General features: G+C 42.0%; 1 protein-coding gene across 1 annotated transcript in view; it reads right to left on the bottom strand.

Moving 5' to 3' along the window:
• The window catches only part of PLA2G4A (phospholipase A2 group IVA), a 62,637-nt gene extending 44,532 nt beyond the window's left edge, over nt 1–18,105 (bottom strand). The window contains exons 1-2 of the mRNA XM_062580970.1: nt 17,964–18,105; nt 11,029–11,110 (exon numbers count right to left, since the gene is read on the bottom strand). Coding sequence (XP_062436954.1) covers nt 11,029–11,110; nt 17,964–17,996 — 115 coding nt within the window. The 5' untranslated portion in view covers nt 17,997–18,105. The remainder of the gene's footprint in view (nt 1–11,028; nt 11,111–17,963) is intronic.
• Nucleotides 18,106–20,323: the final 2,218 nt, after the last annotated feature.

Here is a 20,323-nt window from a genome sequence, read left to right as displayed (position 1 = left end):
TCTGGGGAAGAGGGGATCAACCTGCAGGCTCTCCGTACCACTTTTTCACTTAGGGAAATAACTAATTGTCAGCTTTTTCTGAAGGCTCTAGCTCCCTTGAATTATTATGCAAAACTGCATCAATAGGAAGGAAATCAATGCCCCTTAAAACTGAGCTGCAAAATATCTACTGAAGTTAGCAGTGCCTGGATCTCATCGGGGAAGTCGGCACATTGAGCAGTGCTCTGGCAACGATCGCTGCAGACTTGCAGCGCCAAGAGCCTGAACTTGCCCACAGAAGTTTGGTTTTTAACCAAAACACTGATACAAAGCAGCGTTCTGGGCAAAACTCCATCGCTTCTCTTCCCAATCATTTTCTTTTTACTTGATTACGGGACCAGCTCTGACTAGCAGTTACAAAGCTCTAATGAGTGAAAACTCTATAACCCACCTTCCTCTGAACACAAACAGCCAGCGGCTTCCTACAGGCGTTCACAGCCCCGAAGCGTGTGAAACCCGCACCGCGGTACGCCGCCACGCACATCCCATTGCTAACTTCTCTACCAGCCAGGCTGTGCAAATGGAAACTAAACCCAAGGCACGGCGCAACTACGCTTCAAGCCAGTCGCTCTGCTAAGTAAGAAAAACATTTTTGTAGCTCAGCACTGCCAAGCCTCCCACTCACTCCCTGCCCTCATTATCTTTTTTTAACCTCAGGCAGAGTTAATCATCTGCCTTTTCATGTTTGAAAGTTTATTTTGCACTATTTTTAATTAAGAAAATGCAAATCTATTTTCTTAAAACTTCCTTATTCAGATGAAGAAGAAAAATACAGGAAGATTGTATACTCTGATTAAAATATTCCTATAAGCCATATTTCATTAATCAGAATCTTACTCGTTGCTGTTGGTTGGAGATGCCAGCAACCTGGCAATTAATACAAAATTATTCACCCACAGTAGTTCAGAACATTAAAGCTATCATATGAAGACAATATAGTTGCACTATGTCTTTTTGCATGGATGTATTTATTCCTGTATGTTTTTGCTAGCCAATTTGCGGAATACCTTTTTTCAAAAAACAGACATCTAATATCAAAAATAGAGTCAGCACCTAAACTGTTATCTTTAAATACACTGGCTTAACAAATGGCTGGGAGGCAGGAAGCAAGGATTCAACGAGTCTTCCTTGTTTGCTTTATCTCCTGGTACTTAATTCCTATAGAAACATATCTCTAAATTATATTATGAATTATATTGTGACTCACAAAGTTAAACTCACAATGGACACTAATTAGGATCAATCATCTTCACATTAAAAATGAGTAACGCTTAAAGCAAACTGTCTATTAAAGAAATCTGAAAAATTTCCTACGATGAGTAAAAGCACTTTTGTCTTAGGTTACCCATTTGATGAGATGCACTGTAACTAGGCCTCCATATTAATAAAATTAACTATATGTACTTAAGTCATTCTAATGTCAATTATTCCAACAGAGTAATAAACACCTAGAAACTACAGAAAACCCATTCATATCTAAAATGCCTAGAGTTAAAGAAAAACCATTCATATCTAAAATACCTAGGGTTAAAGCAACATCTACCAAACACTAAAATCTATCTAATTTGACCATCAAAAATTGGAAGACACACAAAGTAGTGTAGTGGTTATCCCAACCACTTTACATGCTGAAGGTCCTGGGCTCAAGCCCCAGCGGAACCAGCACCGGGAAATCTTTTGGAGCTTGGACTAGACAATCTCCAGAGGTCCCTTCCAACCTTACTGATTCTGTGATCTGTCCCAAAATCTACTTTGTTACAAAATAATTTAGTATCACAAGAGTTTCTTTTTTATATATAAGCATTCATACACACTTGAATATGTAATAAAAATATGTAATTTTTCAGTTAACATGTGCATCACCGTTATAAAAAGTAAAAGACCCAGGTCTCCAAAGATCATATCTAGGGATATTACAGAAATGTTCTAGCAAATACACTGCAGAATTTCCTTAAAGAAGTTGCTTTGGTTCATCAGAGGGTTTTTTTTTTTGTTTTTTTTTTTTCCCTTTGTGCCAACTAACATCCTCCACCATTAAGTGCAGACTTCTTAATAAAATCAGAGTAGTCCCAAAGGAACATCCTTGACTACCGTCCACTAAGAAGATATGGCATTTTCCTGCTTCCAGCATCGCAGTCCAACTTGATAATCACGGAAGCTCTAACAAAAATTAATTACGTCCCATCCTCCATTAAACACAAGCGACAAAGGCTGAAAGTTAGGAAACTGGGAATGAACGAAGACGCGCTTCTGTTGCCGTCCCACATCGCCGCGCCGTCGCAGATGCCTTCCCGGTGTGCGACGGCTCGTCTCTCCCGCGACGCTGAGAACGCCGAGGACGGCGCTCCGCTCCGCCGGGCGCTGCGTCGCCGTTTCGACCGCGCTGGGGACGGTCCGAAGGTACGCGCAGCTCCGCCACTCGGACGAGGCCACGCTCGGAGGGGGAATTGCTGAATTAACTCACCCTCCTCCAAGGGGAAGGAAGTTGCCGCCTCAGAAAAGCAAAAACCGCCAACTGTCCGTCTCGGGCGAGCGGTCCTCGTCGGGGAAGGGAACTTGCGTGGGCTGCGCCCACACCGCACGTACTCACTGCTGGGCAGCTGCAGGGCTCCTCGGAAGATTACAGAAGTTACAAAAGCCACCGTTTCCCTAAAGACACCCCAGGCGGGATGTGCAAAGACATTCCCTTTGGAAAGTAACTAGTATAGATCACGGCAGATCAGCACGGTGCAAGCTACGGTGAATCTCTGCCTAGGCTTGAAGCATCGTTTCGATGGAGGTGTGTTTGAAAATAATGGATTTTTATTCAAAGAGCAAACTTTGCACGGCTCGTTGTGCAACATGCTTCGCAACGGCACGGAAATGTAATTTGATACGTATCTCTGTTGTGGTCGTGAGAAGATTCAGAAGAAGATGCAGTTAATTTTGAAATAGTGTCTTTTCCTGCTTGAACGTGGTTTTCCTTTTTTTAGAAGGAGGGAGGGGGAAAATAGGAACTAAAAATAGTATTTATCAGTAACTGCCAAATATCAGCCAATCCCAAACAATTAACGCTTCCCAAATTACAACTTCACAAATATTTGTATCGGTAGGTTGGGCTCAGCCGTGCTCCACTGCAAACCGGCGAAGGGACTGGCTAACATGAGGCCCCAGCAGAGCCGGGACTCCTCTGCTCAGGAGGGACACAGGTGCCACAGATTTACTCCTCACTTCGGCCCCAGAGAGACGAGGAGGCAGGATGGCAAGCCCTCCTTTCAATACTGAAACCCTCGCAAGAGCTTGCAGGAGAATCTGAAAGCCAGCAGGGCCTAACTTTTCATCTGTGGTCTCAAAGTTGTTCTGAGTTTCTGTTTCCTAAGAGGAGGATGCCTTGTTGATGCACAGACAACCAACGCAATCAGCTTGTAAAGCATAGCGGCTAAGTTGAATTAAATTGCTACGTAGGCCATCTCAAAAATGAATTAAAAATTAACGGAATTTAATCCCGAACGAGTGCTCACAGTTTAAATAACATGTTTAAACCCATGCCTCCTGTTAGTTTGGGACAGATATTTTTAAAGTCTTTAAACAGACACACATTGATAGGCTAGGGGTAATTTGTATGCCGGACTAACAAGAGCCTGGGGAGGACAGAAGGCCACAAGAAGCCTGAGAAATCTGGGAGATCACAGAGAAACTATCAGCAAGGGGCCCCAGGGTGGATGGAAAAGGTTTTTGACTGCCTCCTTGCAGCAACTACAAGAAATTTCCAGGCTTTTGGCCCTCATTTTCATTTTGCAAAGGGAAAGATGCACTGCTAGATGTCATGGGTGGAAGGTGACTACGAGTGAGGTAAGGAGCTCCCGAAGCAACAGGCTTTGCTATGAGAAGTCCTGTAACTGAGTAATGCATTCAGCAGAGATCATTAGAGCATGACAGTGCTCTTCTCCAGCACTACTTAAGGGAAGGAAGGAGCTGAACACAACATTGCCACCTAGTTTACCGGCAGGTGAGATAGTGGTAGGAGCTATGCTGATCCAGCACTGAAAAAGAAGAAAAGTCAGCTGAAACCCCTCAGCGGGTTCCAGCCAAATTTGTAAAAGTCTCCGGATGAAAAGAGATACACTTTTCTAGAATATCTGTCCAACTTGTTTCATTTGCAGAAAAACTGCAGTAAAAAGTTACTAAAACATCCGCTTGCAATAGTTCAGAGAAAAAACTAGTTTTCCAGCAGTGTGTCCAAATCCAAGGGTTTTTCCCCCACCCCTCCTGTCTTTTAATTCAAGTGGCGACTTCTTAGAGCTTTCAGTGTTAAGCTTGGGAAAAACTTCACTCTGCCAGCAAAGACGCTAAGAAGAAAGGAAGGAAGAGCTGGTACGGCTGCCCAGTTGAGCTAGGACTTCGCTTCCAAGATAATGCCAGATCTGCACAGCGATAATTTCATCTGGAATACATTTAGCCATATTGCCACATTCCTGATAAATTACACAAAACCCACAATACGAATTTTATTCCAGATTTGTGTTGGCTGATGGAGTATGGATTATTTCTAGCCTGCCATAAAGTCTACTAATAACAATTTAACCTGTCAACGTGTTCCGAACAGCTCTGAATCCGCAGAACAAGTTCATACTGGATCTGTGTCTGGTATCACGAGGCTCTAGAGGCTTTGATCCCCTACCAGAAGCCCTAAAGCTCAATTTATTATACTGCTGAAGTGCAGCCTCAAGGCCTCGGTGAGAACAGGCTCTTGCTTTGACATTTCATTCAGAGTCAGGAACACGTTGCATAAACCTGGAGCTGTCCTAACTAGAAAGGACCGTAGCTAAGCATAGGCTCAGGCGGCTTACATAAACATCATGTCTTAGGAAAACCGTCCTCCGTGCTACCGCAAGCCGTTACGGGAAACTTCAAGCGACACCTATGAAGTGTTGCTGCACTAACCTTGCTGCACTTGGAGGCGTTTCATCTGGAGTAGTAAGAACGGACGGTGAAGCACTTAGAACACCACGCGCACACCAACCTTAACAGCTCTGTAAAGGCGAAGGGATCGTGCACGCGGATTAGTCAGGCCAAATAAGCACGGCACAATCTAGCGCAGAGCGAGCAGACCTTTCCTGTACTGAACTGTCCTACATTCAATACTGTTTGCAGGACGCTTTGACAGCACTGTTTGTAGTGATAGCCTTTACAAACTTACTTCTTTTTTAACGAGTTGGATGAGGAATGATAAACGTTCTTCTCCCTTTTAGAACGCATTCATCAGTCAGAAATATACAAATTAGCGTATTTATTTATTAGTTAAAAAAAGCTTCTTCTTCTACAAGGACTGACATATTAGAGAAAGGCAACATCATGAAAATGCAGTAGAGTAACTAGGGGGTGCTTCAAATTACAATTTTAAACCCCAGTTTCAAAACAAATAAAAGGTGCCTCTTCACAGGCCAGATAGTATCCTGTAGAATTCCTCAAAGGAGCTGTGGATGAGAAGACTTGCATGGATTCAGGAAAAATAGTAAAATTTATACAAGAGAAAGTCAATGAGGGCTATTAATTACATCAGAACCAGATCCAGCTCAGGAAGGCCCTCTGCTGAAAACAGCTGAGCACTCAGAGGAGAACAGGGGAAAGTATCACATGTTCTCCTTGATATTCCCTTAGATCGAGGCATTAGTCCAACTCTAACAAAACCTCAAAGACGTCATTGGGAAGAGGGATAGGAGGGAAGAGAAAAGAAGGCAGGAAGAAATTAAGTTTTACATCAAAAAGATATTTTTACAACTGGAAAATGCAACATTTTTCTAGCAGGTTTCACCGTGGAACACATGAGTGTGTTCAACATGACCTTCACCTCCCAGCACTGTTTATGGCTGACCCTACAACATGGCAAAAACACTGCAATGTGTTAAGGAAATTATAAGCAGGCCTGTATTTACATCTGAAATTTGCAGTAGAGTTTTCATGAGCAGTTGTGACTAGTACTGTTCACTTCTGAAGTTAGGCAACAGCATACTACTAGCCCACGGCTTGGGAGCCACACTGAGCTCCTATGGCTGGCTGTGGAGCATGGACCACCATCGAACATGACCAACAGCAGACCTCGTACTGGGCCGCTGGCAAGAGGCAAGTCAAGAGGAGTTGAAGCCCACACAGGCTGGTCGTCATGGGATTCAGCAGCCCATTCAGGCCACCCTAGCACAGATAGCTGTTTCTCCACATGGACCTATGCTACATCTGTCTGCTCCTTGTGAACTACTTGTAGCAATCCCTTTCTCATTTGCTCTGTTAGGCATCTAGTGCACCTTATGGCTCCTGGCCATGTGCAGATCTGGATACGCAGCTCGTCAAAAGATTGGCCAACTCTGACCTACTTTTTCCAGGCTATTAGGTTGGCAGAGGCAGGCGTTTAGTTTTTGTTTTCCATCTTGCAGCTCCTGGGCAAAAATCAGGTCCTGCTTCATGGCCTTGTAGAAAGAGTTATCTTACACTTCAACAGTTAAAACACATATACTGTAGCTAAATCAGGATGAGAGATTTATCAATCTGGACTAGTCCTGAATGAGCTGCTGTAACACAAGCTGTTGTGTCTCTACTCCACTACAAGCAGGCAATCTCCAATTTCTTCCCTTTCAGCTAGCTCACATCTAAAGCACTGTATGTTTATGTCTGAACTGCACTCAACTGCTGTGGCTTTAAATGACCTAGGTTGGACACTCAAGAGCTATGGCCAGAAGTGAAGACAACACTAAGGCAAAAGCCTACGGAGAAATGGCAACTGTGACATTGCACTGGAAGTCATCTCCTCTCTTTACCCCGAATGCTGCCGAGCCACGTCTGGCAGCCAGGGCCTGAACTCGTGGTGCAGGCAGAGCAAGGCACACGCTTGCCCTGTTCAACACCATGGCTCCTCCTGTCCTTTGGGAGAGGCAGGGAACATGCCAGTAACACTGCCACAACATTGCTTTAGCCTCTAGGGGAAACTATTGCTAGTTGCAGCAGCATGGGCTACAACCATCACCAGCTGCTTTCCATCTTCATGCTGGCAAGTTCTGCATGTAGGGTTAAGCTCTGTTGACTGGACTGCTCCCAATACTTTAACTTGTTTATCTGAGCAGTATAACCACAGTGGAAATGCACCCTTAATTCCAGGACAGAAACTGAGATACAAGCTGGAGTTCTATCCAAACTTCAAGCTTCTTTGATTATTTAGAAGAAGATTCTTTTCCCTAAGATGCCCAGGGTTAACCTGTGTATTATTGTAACATGAAAAACAGATAAAGCAAATAAAAGCTGCAAATGAATTCAAAACAGGATTAAGGAAGATTATGGATCACTAAGAACAGAGTCACATAACTAGTTTCCTCTGTAGATGCTACATACTGTTTTGAAAGCCACTATGCTTTAGGAATAAAATAGGTCCTTAGAAACGTAGGATGAATTTTCCACTGCTTCATTTGGTCCAATTTTCCACCAAGCCCCTTGAAAATCCAGGAGAGAGAGATCCAGTTGAAAAAGAACCAAAGTCTGCAAGCTCTCTCTTTTAACACTCTGCAGATTTGGATTCTGTTTGTTTTCTGTTTGTTTTTCCTCTCCTGTAACTCCTTCTATTTTCATGGAAATAAGGAAAGTATGCTTTGGTACCTGAAGTAGACTCAGAACTCAACATCTATGACATAAGATTTTGCTGGACTAGAGTTGAGGTCTTTTCCAAAAGCTCTGGTCAGAGAAATGACTTTGCAAGGTCTATTGACCTTGAATGAAAAAAATTAAATCCTCCCCAAAACATGCAGATGTTGAGATACTGTAGAGGCTGAAGCTGCTCTTAAGTCTTCCAGACTGCAGAGTAACTTAACCAGAAAAGTTCACTACAGCTATTATAGCAGCAGTCACTTAAACTTTTTGTAAAGACAGAATTGCACTGATTAGATGCTGTTAGGACAATATTTAGAGTGTGAAAGACATCTTGAAAGAGAAGTGATAAAATTAAAGCAAGTGAAATCAGTAAAGGATGTACTCTTACACGAAGGCAATAGAAAATGAACCAACATCTGAAATACAGGACTTGAATGAACTTCTCTTAACAGCTTGGGCATGCCTTTTTACTATAACTCTCATGTATTCCCTCTCCCCTCCTCCCCCAAAGCAGAAAGTCAAAGCAGTGTAAATATACCAACTTCTTTCAGGCACATATGAAAAACAGTGGCACGGAAAATCCATATGACATGATTTTTGACATTCTTTGTTTATTTTGACATGCTTTATCAGTGAGAAATCAAACAGCCACTGTCGTTTAGAGACTCAGATCCTGGTATGACCCAGACTCAGATTTGTTTGCCAGTCTTAGTCAGATTAGTCTACAGAGATTTTTAGAGCTTACAGAGACAATGGGAAATCTCAGCCAAGCAAAATAAAAATAGAGGGCTGGAAGCTATCCTAGCTCCAACTTTCCTTGTTGTTCTAGACATCCAGATCTGCCAGGAAACTAAGAATCTCTCTTGAATCAGCAGTGTTGTGCATGATCTGTTCACACAAGAAAACACAGCCTGTGGATGTTATAATGCATAATCACCTATTTTTAGGGGTGACACAACCACTTTTGTTCTTCACTAATGGAGAATTCAAGAAGCATTGAAAAATTACTTGAAATACTATATAGTTCCCCAACGGAAGCTTTAGGAGACAGTAACATGGATAACTATGACTTGCTTTCTGTCAGGGACGAGAAGTATCTGACATCCTCTAGAGGTATAAATCCCCATCTCATCAAGACATTTCCAAAAGGGAAAGAGTTCCAGTTTACTGGAACTGGGCTGTGAATATACAAGAAATTTAAATGAATTGAAAATTTCCAGGGGAGACTTACAGCATTTCAGGCATTCACCTGGGACATGGAAAAAAGAATAGAAGCAAAAGATGAATCAAAATCTCACATTCTCCCCAATTTCTATCACCACCATAACGTAAAGTGACCTGTGGTCCACTGAACGCTTCATTAACCACACCAAGTGGAGCAACTCTGATAGAGGAGATTAGGAGAAACCCGTAAGAGAAGAGTCAACAGTTTGTTCCTCTCCCACATCACAGACACTAGCACTCAGGTCCCGACTCAGATCAGGGCATCTCACATTAAATATCCCAGCCCCTCTCCCTGGCAGGGAATTCTTTGCCTCAGAAGAGAAATGCAGTGTAGAAGCTGGCACAGCCCTTCAACAAGTTGAGGTCTTGAGAAATCAAATGAAAAAAAAAATACTGACCAGCAATGACTAATTAACGGCCCCGGATGCTCACAATTTCGTGCATTTTTCTCAGGCGTTTAACATTATTTACCAACTTGTTCAACTGGCTTCCATGCTCTAATATATCAAGCTTCATAAAAACACAGGAGACAAGGTTTTATTTTCCATTTAAAATTTTTTGACTTTGGAGTATTTGCCAGGACCCCAGGCGCTCAAGCAAAAGCCCCAGGAACTTGGAAGCCTTTTCTGAGATGCCCCAGAGCACCAGTGCTTCAGGCGATGGAACATTCCCAGCTGCTTTAGACAAGCTAGCAGGAACCCAAGCAGCTTTTAGTGGCCCTTGTGCATAGCTCTGGCAAGTTTTTATCAAAAACAAGTAATTCCGGAATAACTTTTCAGCTTTGATAATTCAGTAAGTTTTCATGGAAAGAATCTGGCTGGAAAAACACCAAATATTTTGATAGATATTAACTGGAATTACAGGATCATACTGGTTCTGATGGCCAAAAAGGAAGAAAAAAAAAAAAGAAAAAGAAAAAATGACTACAGGATCCCAACTTTCTTCTTCACCCCTTCCATGTTTCCTCTTAGTCCCTTATATCATGCAGCCCCCATTCCCCCACCTTCTCTTTTCCACGCACCTTCCTTCCCCTTCCACACTCCCTGCACTGTCTCATGCCAGGGACCTTTGCGCTCCAACGGAGCAGGCCGCCTGCCCCAGTGCATCTTCTCTGCGTGCTAACTGGACTTCCAGCTCCTTCTCCCTTTCTACCAGGGTTCATATTAGTGGCTCTGACATGTTTCCCTCCTCACTGCCACTCCCCACCTACCCCCATGTTTAATATCAGAACTGGACACAAAGCATAAAGAACCGTTAACCTGCTGCGGCAAAGCTACATATTAGAGCAGTTGCTGTATTTTGACCTGAAAGCCATTTGCAGGAATGTGCTGGGAAAGAAACAAGAATACATCAAACAAGCCTGATCAAAACGCCCTGAAAAGGAGGAACAGGGCACCACACTCATCCTCCTAGCCTCAACCTGCAGTATCAGGCAATGCAGTGCTCTGCATGAAGTGCCAGGGAAAGGGAGAGATGAACTGATAACAGCACCACAGCCATAATCAAGGAAGTAAGATAAAAAAAAAAAAAAAGCACAGTTTAAGCCAACATATTATTTTCTCCCTCTTCCCCCCCCGATAAGAGCAGACAAGGGTTTTCGCAGGTCATTCTTCCTAGTGGTTTCCTGTTCCACAGCTAAGTCTGGAGACTCAAAAGTGTAACAGAAAGGAGAAGCAGCAGTGGTGTCTGATACAACTCTTCATCACGAGATCCGCTTATCTGTCTTTTCTTTTCCCCTTTCTTTCTCTTTAGGGTGTTGACTCAGCAGAGCTTTGGGTTTTTCTCTTTTTATGCGTTCCCACCAAACCACAGCTTTCTGAAGATACAGCAATTGCCAGTTTCACTACACTCAGAACAGCATTTCCGTCTAAGCCAAGAACTAAACGTAGGTGTTGCTCACTTGTAGGCAAATTATGTACAACTCACTCATTCATCTTTTTTGGATCAATGGAAAGAAGGAGCGGCAAATCTGCTTTATGAGCTAAAGCGTGTGAGCAATGAAATAAGTGCATTGCCTTAGGTTTAATAAGCAAAGAAAAGAAACCAACAACCTTTGAATGCATGACAAGCTTGTTGTGTCATCTCCCCCTGCCTAAGGAAACAGCCTCCTAGAAGAGAGATGAAAGACGTGAAACCAGAAAGAGAAATACTCACGCATATCGCCAATCGCTCCCTTTGTGACATTGGTGGCTTTCTGTACTGTCACAGTGAATACGTGGGAATACTGGTGTTCCACCTGGAAGTCAGAGAGTTAGAGGCAATTAAGCTCCAGAACCAAAAAGCATCAGAATAGGTTTCACTTTGTCCAAAAACTGGAAAAGAGAGATCCCCCATTCAAAACATAAATGAAATGCATACTGGATAGAGCATCTTAAAGCGCAACTGCACCCTGTAGCTTTACTGCAAGGTCAGACCTTGTATTAAGGTTGCTTGATTTTCCTGCAGCCACACCTACTTAACAGGTTCTTCATAACATGCTTTTATTTTTTTTTTCCCTAATCTCAGTGAATAACACTCCTCCTCTCTACAGAACTTGCTTTAAGGCATTTAGTCAGTGAGTGACAACTCGGAGTGGGGGGGGAAAGCTATTTTACGATGTACTTGTGTTTATAATTACCTTCCTCCAATTAAAAAAAAAGGGGGTACAATTATACCTAAGTATATGTTCTGGAATAGATAAAGGCATATTGCAGATGCAAGGGATGTCATTAGTAATACAGAGACTCCCCAATTCGTTTTCAGTGTGCATCAACGCATCAATACTCAAAGTGTAGGCGGCCCTAAGACAATGGAGTAAAGGTGAAAAGCAAGTTGTAAAAACATCCACCAGCTTTTCTTTCTTATTATTCTTTTTCTTTTTCTTTCTTCTTTTCTTTTTCTCCCCCCCCCCCTCCCCCGCCTTTTTGCACTTTCCAGCGCTTCCTGCTCCCTGCAAAGCCAGGAGTGCAGCAGGAACAGCCAGAACACCACACTCCTGAATGAAACAGGAAGTAGAAAGAAATGTAAAAATAAGAAATAAAAAACCTAACGAAGAGGTGTTCAGTGACTCAGGTTTATTTTTACTTTGTCCACATGGTCCGTAAGTTTAACTCCCCTACTGAATACCATTATGAACATCACTGCACATGACAAGGCAGACAACATACCTTCTACGGGGGCACAGTGCAGAGCTAAGGTGAAATATCAGAGCCTGGAACGGGTCTCAGGCTCTTGCCTCACAGTGCTTACGTGTGAAGTACGTTATTTCAACGCCAATCTTAACTTTACCCAAGCCGTCTGACTGCCCCCAGGGCCTAGACGTGGGTTCGCCCACTGGCACAGCGTGGCAGGGGCCGACTTGCTCTCCTGCGATGGAAACTCGGGCTCAGGGAGCACCCGTACTTCAGGCTTCAGCCTGTAAAGCTGAAATTGTGATACCCGTATTATGTTTTTTTCAAAATCACCCATCAACTTTGTGAAATATGTTAAAATAAACACTGCATATCAATAAATTATCAGGACCAAAAAAATTAACCAAGTATTAAAGACCTTGCAAGATACTCCAATTGGAAGGAAAAGGGAAAGTGTTGGCATCAGGAAATTCTCACGCTAAAAGCAGAGAGAGAGGAGCCAGTGAAACCCTCCAATTCATTTGTGCTTTAGCTTTCAGCAGTGCCACATGCCTCTATTTACTGATTCAACAACCAGATCCTATACAGGCCTTCAACAGGGGCTCACAACTATTTCAGAAGAATCACGGTTGCTTCAGCCAAGTCTCACCATTTTATACCTGTATCATGCTCGCACACTGTGCCCACAACCAAACTGGATCCCTCTCCAATACAAATTGGCAACAAATGACAACTCTTTATCTCTTTTCTAAATTTCTTATTTTTATATATATAAGATATTTGTATATAGAAAATATATATGTTTCTTATATGATTTTTCAAAAAAATTAATCTCATGGCAAAGCTGGCTTGTGAATAATTAAGTATGAGTTGAGTCAGAAAGCACTGAAAAATAACACGGCTGATACCAGCAGAAACTCCTCCACAAGTCTGAAGTCTCGAGGTTTGCAAAGGGCATGGCCACATCAGAGCTGCAAACACTAAGCAGAAAAATGCCCACAGAGATATTAAGGGTATGACTTCACTGCAGACACCGCCTGACCTAGACAGTGAGTTGCTGCGTTTTACCGAGGCTGCAGTCGCCCACACGTTGCGAGGACTGCTGGAGGTTCAGCTCGCGACGGCCTGCCCAGCGATAAAACCCAACCGTGCGATGGTCCTCCTGCGAGCCGCAGGAGGACCTGTCTGCTCCAAAGACAAGCCACGAGGCAGAGGGAAGCCCACGGCAAGGCAAACTACTGGCGTACGAGTGGTATACTGAAGTCAGCGTGCCACGGCAAGTGGGTTACCGACCGCAGCAAAAATGGACTTCAGACTCCAACCAATTCTCCCACGCGATTCGTTTGACCGGAGTTAACAGCTCCAAGCTGAACAGAAGAGTTCGGATGTGCAAATGTGCAAACAGGAAGAGCGTTACGAAGCAACACCTACTAAACAGCCTGGCTTGTGCTGACATGAGGACGTCTCAGTAATTGAGACGTCCGTTCTCCCTTGCCTCGCTGCTTCCCAGAGTAAACAGATGAATGGGAAAAAGCAGGACTTCCTCCTGAGCAAACTTCTGCCTGAGTTACCTGTCACGCAGCTACCTAAAATTATTCCCGCTCTGTCATCTGCATTGTTTCAAGGATTTTTTTACAAGCTGAGAATCTCCAGGAAACAACTTCTCCCGCGGTCCCTTGTTTTTGCTTTGCTTCGTGGGAGCGCCCAAAGCTGCTCTACCAGCGCGCGTCGCCTTCGCACGCACGCCCGAGCGCCGGAGCGCTGGGCTCGCGACGCAGCCTTGGCCCCAGAGCTCGCGCGCAGCAGACTGGTGTAGCTGCTTTGTCATGTACAACCTTGTAATTAAGAGAGACGGCCCAAAGTACAAACACGCCGCCCTTGCCCTTACTCTGAGCTGTTAGGAAAGAGTCTGTCCTCACTACGACCACAAATCGGAGAGCACTGAACGTTTAGCAACAGAGAGGAGGACGGGGCTGTAATTAAGTTACAAGTACGGGATATGGGAGGGCTGGGTTTAGTTCTCAGCTGCTCTGTGGCACCCCTGGTTAATTCTGATGCCCCAGAGCCTGCCTGTAAAGCTGCCTACTGATCCGACTGCTTTCAGTCTTCAACCCTGCATTATGCTGAAGATGCTGGTCCACAAAAAAAAAAAGAAAAAAAGAAAAAAAGATGTGAAAGAGTTTTCCTGCCTCCCCCAGTTCTGTTCATGGAGCATGTACGCTTAAATAAAACATTCACCATTAAACTAAGGCCAAATCACCATTTAATAGAATTCCCATGCAGTTATAATGAGAACATTGCCATTACTTCCTATTTTAAGTTGACAACTGGGTTGTTAACACTATCACGCAAACTGGTTTTTATTGACTTATGGGCAGCAAGCCCCATAATTCCAGCTGTTGGGCTGCCAAAAATGGTAGCTGTTGCGTAAGATTTGGTGTCCTCTGAAACGAACACAAATACACAGAGGTTTGACAAAGCAACAGAGGAACATTATCTTCTTCCCCCGCACATCACCCAGAATAATACCCCAAGGCTTTTAATTAATATTTGGCCACAGTCACATGCTTGGAAGAAATTTACTTTTGCAAATTATCTCCCTCTTAGTTAAAAAAAAAATGAGATACATGGGAAGCTCAATAGGCTCCCTCTTATCCCAAAATAGACTTTGTTCATATGACTATTGGCTAGCTGGAAAAAGGGCTATTTTGTGCTCAGGATCCAAATTCTAAGGGTATTAAGAAGCTCAAATACCCACTTTAACAGCTAGTGGGACTTTCATAAACATTTGTTTGTTGGTTTGCAGCAACAATAGCTTCCACGGAATTTAGATGCCCCCTTGAAAATACCACAAGAAATGTACTGATTCTAAATACCTTTATGAATCCAGCCCATACTAATTTAGATGACTAAGTTGTATTTTCCAAAATGACTTATGTTCACCTTAAATCTTGATAAAAATCTGTACATTGCCAACTCCTTAATTACTTCTGAAAAAAGGGAAGTTGGTATATAAATCACTTCAGTGTTGCAAGAGTGGAGCAACATCTGCATACCTTTAAAATCTGAGCCAGGTTAAAAAAATTCAGAAACTCATAATTCATTTAAAACTCAAAATCCTATGTTCAAAAGTAACCTGGCTTTAAATATTTTCTTCCACTTTGCTTCCTCTTTGTTCATGAAGTTAGAGAAGGTAGGAGAAAAGTCTTTACCATATCACCTCCAAACATGTTTTTTCCCAAACGATAAAAACTTTGATGTCTAGTATCGCCTCTCTAATGGTTCACTGCACCCCTTCTACATGCAAGCACAAGGTTTTCTGAGTATTCAGAACAGCCACCGTTCTGTATCTCCTGCTCCCACACCAGGACTCTCCATCCCTTTCAATTCCTCCTCCTGCCTCCTGCCTTCTTCCACCTTTGACTTTTTTTCGTCCCAGTAAAATTTCCCTAGTTATCTTATTTCCTTATTTCCCTAGTTATCTTATTTTACATAAGGCGTAAATATCTTTACATTCATATGTACATATAAATACTACATTCTCACTTCTCAGCTGGGAAGCAGAACACCACGAGAATTTGCTGCAACACAATCAGGTTTTGTCTATGTACTTTCCGCGCTTCCTGAGAAAGCAAGGAATTTGCATGTGTTTAGTATAATATTTTTCATAGCCCAGAATGCACAACCATTAAATGAAACTCAATCACAAGATGTACTGTACAGATCAGGAAGTTCTGCTATAGATTGGTTGTGTAATAAGGATTTATTACTTTTACTTCCTTGACATTAAATAGGATCTTTGAGCTGGCAGCAGGGCTGGAGAAGTGAAAATATTTGCCTGTTTTCGTAAGTAACAGATTTTCATAAATCCCCTAACGGGATATTACATATTAAGGCAGACACTCTTGCATACAGATGGATTTTTTTTTAATCTTGAAATTATTTTACACATTATTTTAATATTTGTCCCCAATATCAACATAACTGAAGACCTATTACATAATAACTTCAATTCTTTATTCTCTGAACCTAAAAGCATTTTTATACAGTCAGTTCTGCCTGTACCTGCAGCAACTTGATCAATTTCTTCATTTACTCCTCTGAGTTTTTCATTTAGAAATAAAAAATAAAGAGGTTGTAAAATACCTCATAATTATCAGAAAGACTTTTGGAAAATGCAGAATTCTTTTTCTCAAGTCTTCCAATGCCATATGCCATTAAAATTTTTTTTTTTTTTTTTTGCACTGATATGACTCTGCTGACTTTTGAGTGTCCTACACTTTGGTAAAACTTTCCTTGTAGTTTCAATCTTCAAATTAAAAAAATCAAAGGCCTGCATCTCATTTTCCAAGCATTTATGGAATCAGCTCTTACATTAACAATGTTCCCTCAACAACAACTCAGCACTGCCAGAGAATTTTAACTACATATGCTTTTAATGCCTTTTGTTCTCTATGGTATCTGCACTGGAACCAAAACAGGTCTTCCACATGAAATTAAATTAAATATAAATGCATGCCTCAGAGACTGCTTCCACCCAGGAGAGGGCACTGATGCAAAAAGGAACATGTCAGTATATTGCTTTAAAACCCTGTATTAAATAAAGCCATCAACCTGAAACACGTCTTTACAGCAGCTTTCACGGAACTGTGGTGTAAGACACAAGTTCTACATCTGTTCGCTGCAGACTCATGTAAAGGATGTGACTGTGTGGGGTGGAAACCACATAATTGATAAGAGATCATTTCAAGGAAGCAGATACTATTTTTAGCAATGTAAAAGTTTCACATTACAACAAATGGATGGTGCATATCTTTGAGTATGAATTGCTTTTCCTGCTGCGATAGATGCCGGTTCTGTTATGAGAAGCAGTTGATATGAACACACCCAACTTGTTCCAAGCTTCCAGTTCGGATGGAAATTGCCATTTCGATGTTTTCTCTGGCAAGTCACTCGAGCAAAGATATGTGAGCAAACACTACAGCCTAAACTCAGCGTTCAGCAAGCAGCCGAGCCACTGGCTTGCCACCACGTAAAGGGCAGTCCTGCTCCTATTTCCCTTCTCCTCTATCTCTTGTCCCTCCTTCTCTCCTTTCACAGCTGGTGCCCACATGGTTCTGCCCTTTCCTTGCACCAGCTCTGACAAGAGATTTTTTTTTTAATTAGTCTCGTTTTCTGCCAAGTCAACAAGGTGAATTGCCTCACTCAGAGATGAGGTGAGCTCCAGAGCTGGTACAAAGAATGTAGCAAGAACACATGCCTGGAGGAACATGGAAAAGAGGGAGCAAGGAGATTTTGGCAGCAATGTGCTGCACAGCTCATCTCACTGACCTTTATCCAGGGTTTACAGGTTAGTATTTTGAAGTCTCTTTTAAAAATCAACATTACTGATATACACTGGTTCAAGCTCTACCAAAATTGCCAATCTCCCTCTATTCACACTGATGAAAATGGAAAAAAAGTCACTTGTTAAATAGAATTTTACAGAAAAATTGTACTGGAAGAGAAAGTTTAACAGACATAATGTTATTTTCATAGAAATTTTGGCAGAAGTTTTCACTGCAAGTTCAGTGTGACAATCAGTAAGACAGAAATGTATATGCAATAAAGTATCAAATACAAGCACTCTGAGTCATCATGTTGAACGGCAATTCCTTTAAAATCCTACTCTCCTGGAATCATACTCATCATGGTAAGTTACAGTAAGTTAGGAGGAGCCTGTGTTACGCATTGCCAATTGGCATATGCCAATTATGCACTGGCAGCTACACTCACAAAATCATTACATGCTTTTGAAAAGTTAAACCAAATATCCCTCAGATTTCATTCAGAAGAGTTTCTTCAGAAATTTGCTCTAACCACACTCAAAAATATATTATGGAATTCATGATAACACTAATGCTTTGTGCTTATCTAGGGTAACTTTGTACAGAATAAGCTATACAAGACAACATACATAAAATATTCAAACCTACTTACCACAATATGTTGATAAGGATCTATGAAGGACATCTTTGTTTCAATTTCTGTTCAAGACAGCTGTCAAATGGCTAGTTCAACTCCACACCGATGAGACTTCCCAGCTTTTCAAAGCAGAATTCAGGCTGGCAGATCCTTTAACCACTGAGTAATGAACAGGAATTGTAATTAAAATTCTTACGTTCCTTTCAAAATATAATCCGTACTAAAAAGATTAGCTGTTCCATTTTAGTAAGGTTCCCAGAACTCATTTTTTAAAAGAGAAATTAATTCAATATAAGCTATGGAGGTATAGATTTCCACTTGCCTGAACCAGAGAAATTTCTTGTGCTTATTTCCTTCAACTTAGTGTAAGAGCATGAACCAAGTATCTTGAATTCCAGTCATCCAAGGGTTTCTATCAGCTCTACAGATAAACAAAACAATCAATCAATTATATTTATCGGTTATATACTTTCAAAAGTAGACATTTCCATACCTTATTATAATAGGATAATCAAAATCATTGGTTAGTTAATAACGACCAAGTCTTGGTTGCTATACTTTGCTTCGATATGGAAGTGCACACATGGTCAGGAGAGAAGAAACAAAGTTCCTCCTTGCATCTTCCTCTCTGCACAGGGTGTAGTACAGGCACATGTCCTGCCCTAACACCAAGAGGCTTGAAATTTGGAACCGCAAAGCCAGTTGAAAAGAGCGCTAGTAGGACAGTCAGCAACTTCATCAGACAGCTGCAACCCTTCGTAGCAAGCCTGTTAAGTCAGCTTAATGCAGCTTCTCATGCTACCTCCACATGGAAAGCTTTTTCAAATAGCAAATTCCCCAAGTTGCCTCTGGGTATAACCAAGAAAGTAGCAGAAAACAAATTCCAGCATCTAATCGTCAGCAGCAGCACAGCAGAATTTACTTGACTACAAATTAGAAGCAACAGTGCCCACTGTAAATGTGAAAAGAGAACTGCAATTTAAGCTGTATATAATCTCCGTCACCAACACAGTTATTTACAGAGATCCACGAAAGGCTTTGATGGGCAACCTGCAAATCAGCTAGCAGTATTTAAATAGGTTCTCCATGGGCCGCTGTGCTTCTGAAAAAAACATTGTGAAGACTTCTGTTGCACACAGGGGCCACTGGGGGCCTTAAATTTCAAATCTACTTTCAACGAGCAAAGTAAAATACACTAAAAAGTATTAGTCTCTTCTGCATTTCTAAAAATGCAGGCACTGCAGGCCAGGATCAGATCTAAGATTCAGTTAGCCCACAATCACCATCAGAAGCTGCAGAGCGAAATGAAAAGAGTGAGTCCTGGCTCAAGGAAATCTTTCCTGCTAGTCCCCAATTTTTAAAGGACAGGATAAGCCTTAAAAAAGGATGATTTATGTCACTTCCAAGAACTCTTGAGAGAGCATGTGTAACGGGGGCCATAAAAATTCCAGATAGTCGTGACCATTAAAATATGCTGTCTCTTCTTTGAGCCCCTCAGACTTAATATCCTGAGGCTAGAAATTCCAGCGGCTTATTTTTTAAAAAGTCTACGAAAGCCTGCATAAGAAAGAGTTCAACATACTTTCAGTTCTTAGTTTTCACTTAAGGTAGCTCATAGCCTGGGGGACAGGAACAAGTGAACTTTATTAGAGAAAGGGAATAGCATCTCTACAGTACAAACACACCATGACTTATGGTCCTGTAATAATAATTACAGAGACTTTTTAAATTTAATTTCTATCAGCCAAATTCAGCAGTGGTGTAAACAGGAGGACATCAGGGAAGCAGTATTGGGTTTATACACATATCGTATCATTGCTTTCTTGCATGCCGGTTTATTTTACCTCGTGCTCTACTTAAACAAGGCAGGACACTCTAGAGTCTTGGTAAACAAGGCCAGCTGTATCGCTGATGGAGACACATTGCAAGCTTCAAAGGGGATTGAGAAAAGAAGCCAGTAAGGAAACTTTGATCCTTATAATGAAGAGGAAGTCTAGAAGTTACAAAACAGAAAATACACCATTTCTCTTAAGTGAGGAGTCAAGTACCAACAAGTTGCCACGCTCGTTTTGAGAGGATGCGCTGAACTAAATTGAGGATACTGCTCTAGAATTAAGGATATTGGTTAGGCCTATCAAGAAAAGTCTGGTTTGAGTTACTCATCTAGCATCTAGGGGCAGGGATCCAGCTCTCCAGATCATCACTGAACTGTCTCAGGCATGAGATCATCCCTTCCCTTCCCACAACCCCCTGCCTCATTTATTACAACATCTGCAGGAAATAAATTTGTGATCCTGCAAACAACAGTCTCTGATTACACAGTCACAAGGAATCCCTGGGCACCATCTGTCCTCCATGTTGGATGAGGCAAGGAT

This window comes from Rhea pennata, chromosome 8 (assembly GCF_028389875.1).
Source record: "Rhea pennata isolate bPtePen1 chromosome 8, bPtePen1.pri, whole genome shotgun sequence".
NCBI classification, from domain to species: domain Eukaryota; kingdom Metazoa; phylum Chordata; class Aves; order Rheiformes; family Rheidae; genus Rhea; species Rhea pennata.
This window is presented reverse-complemented; position numbering and strand designations above follow the sequence as displayed.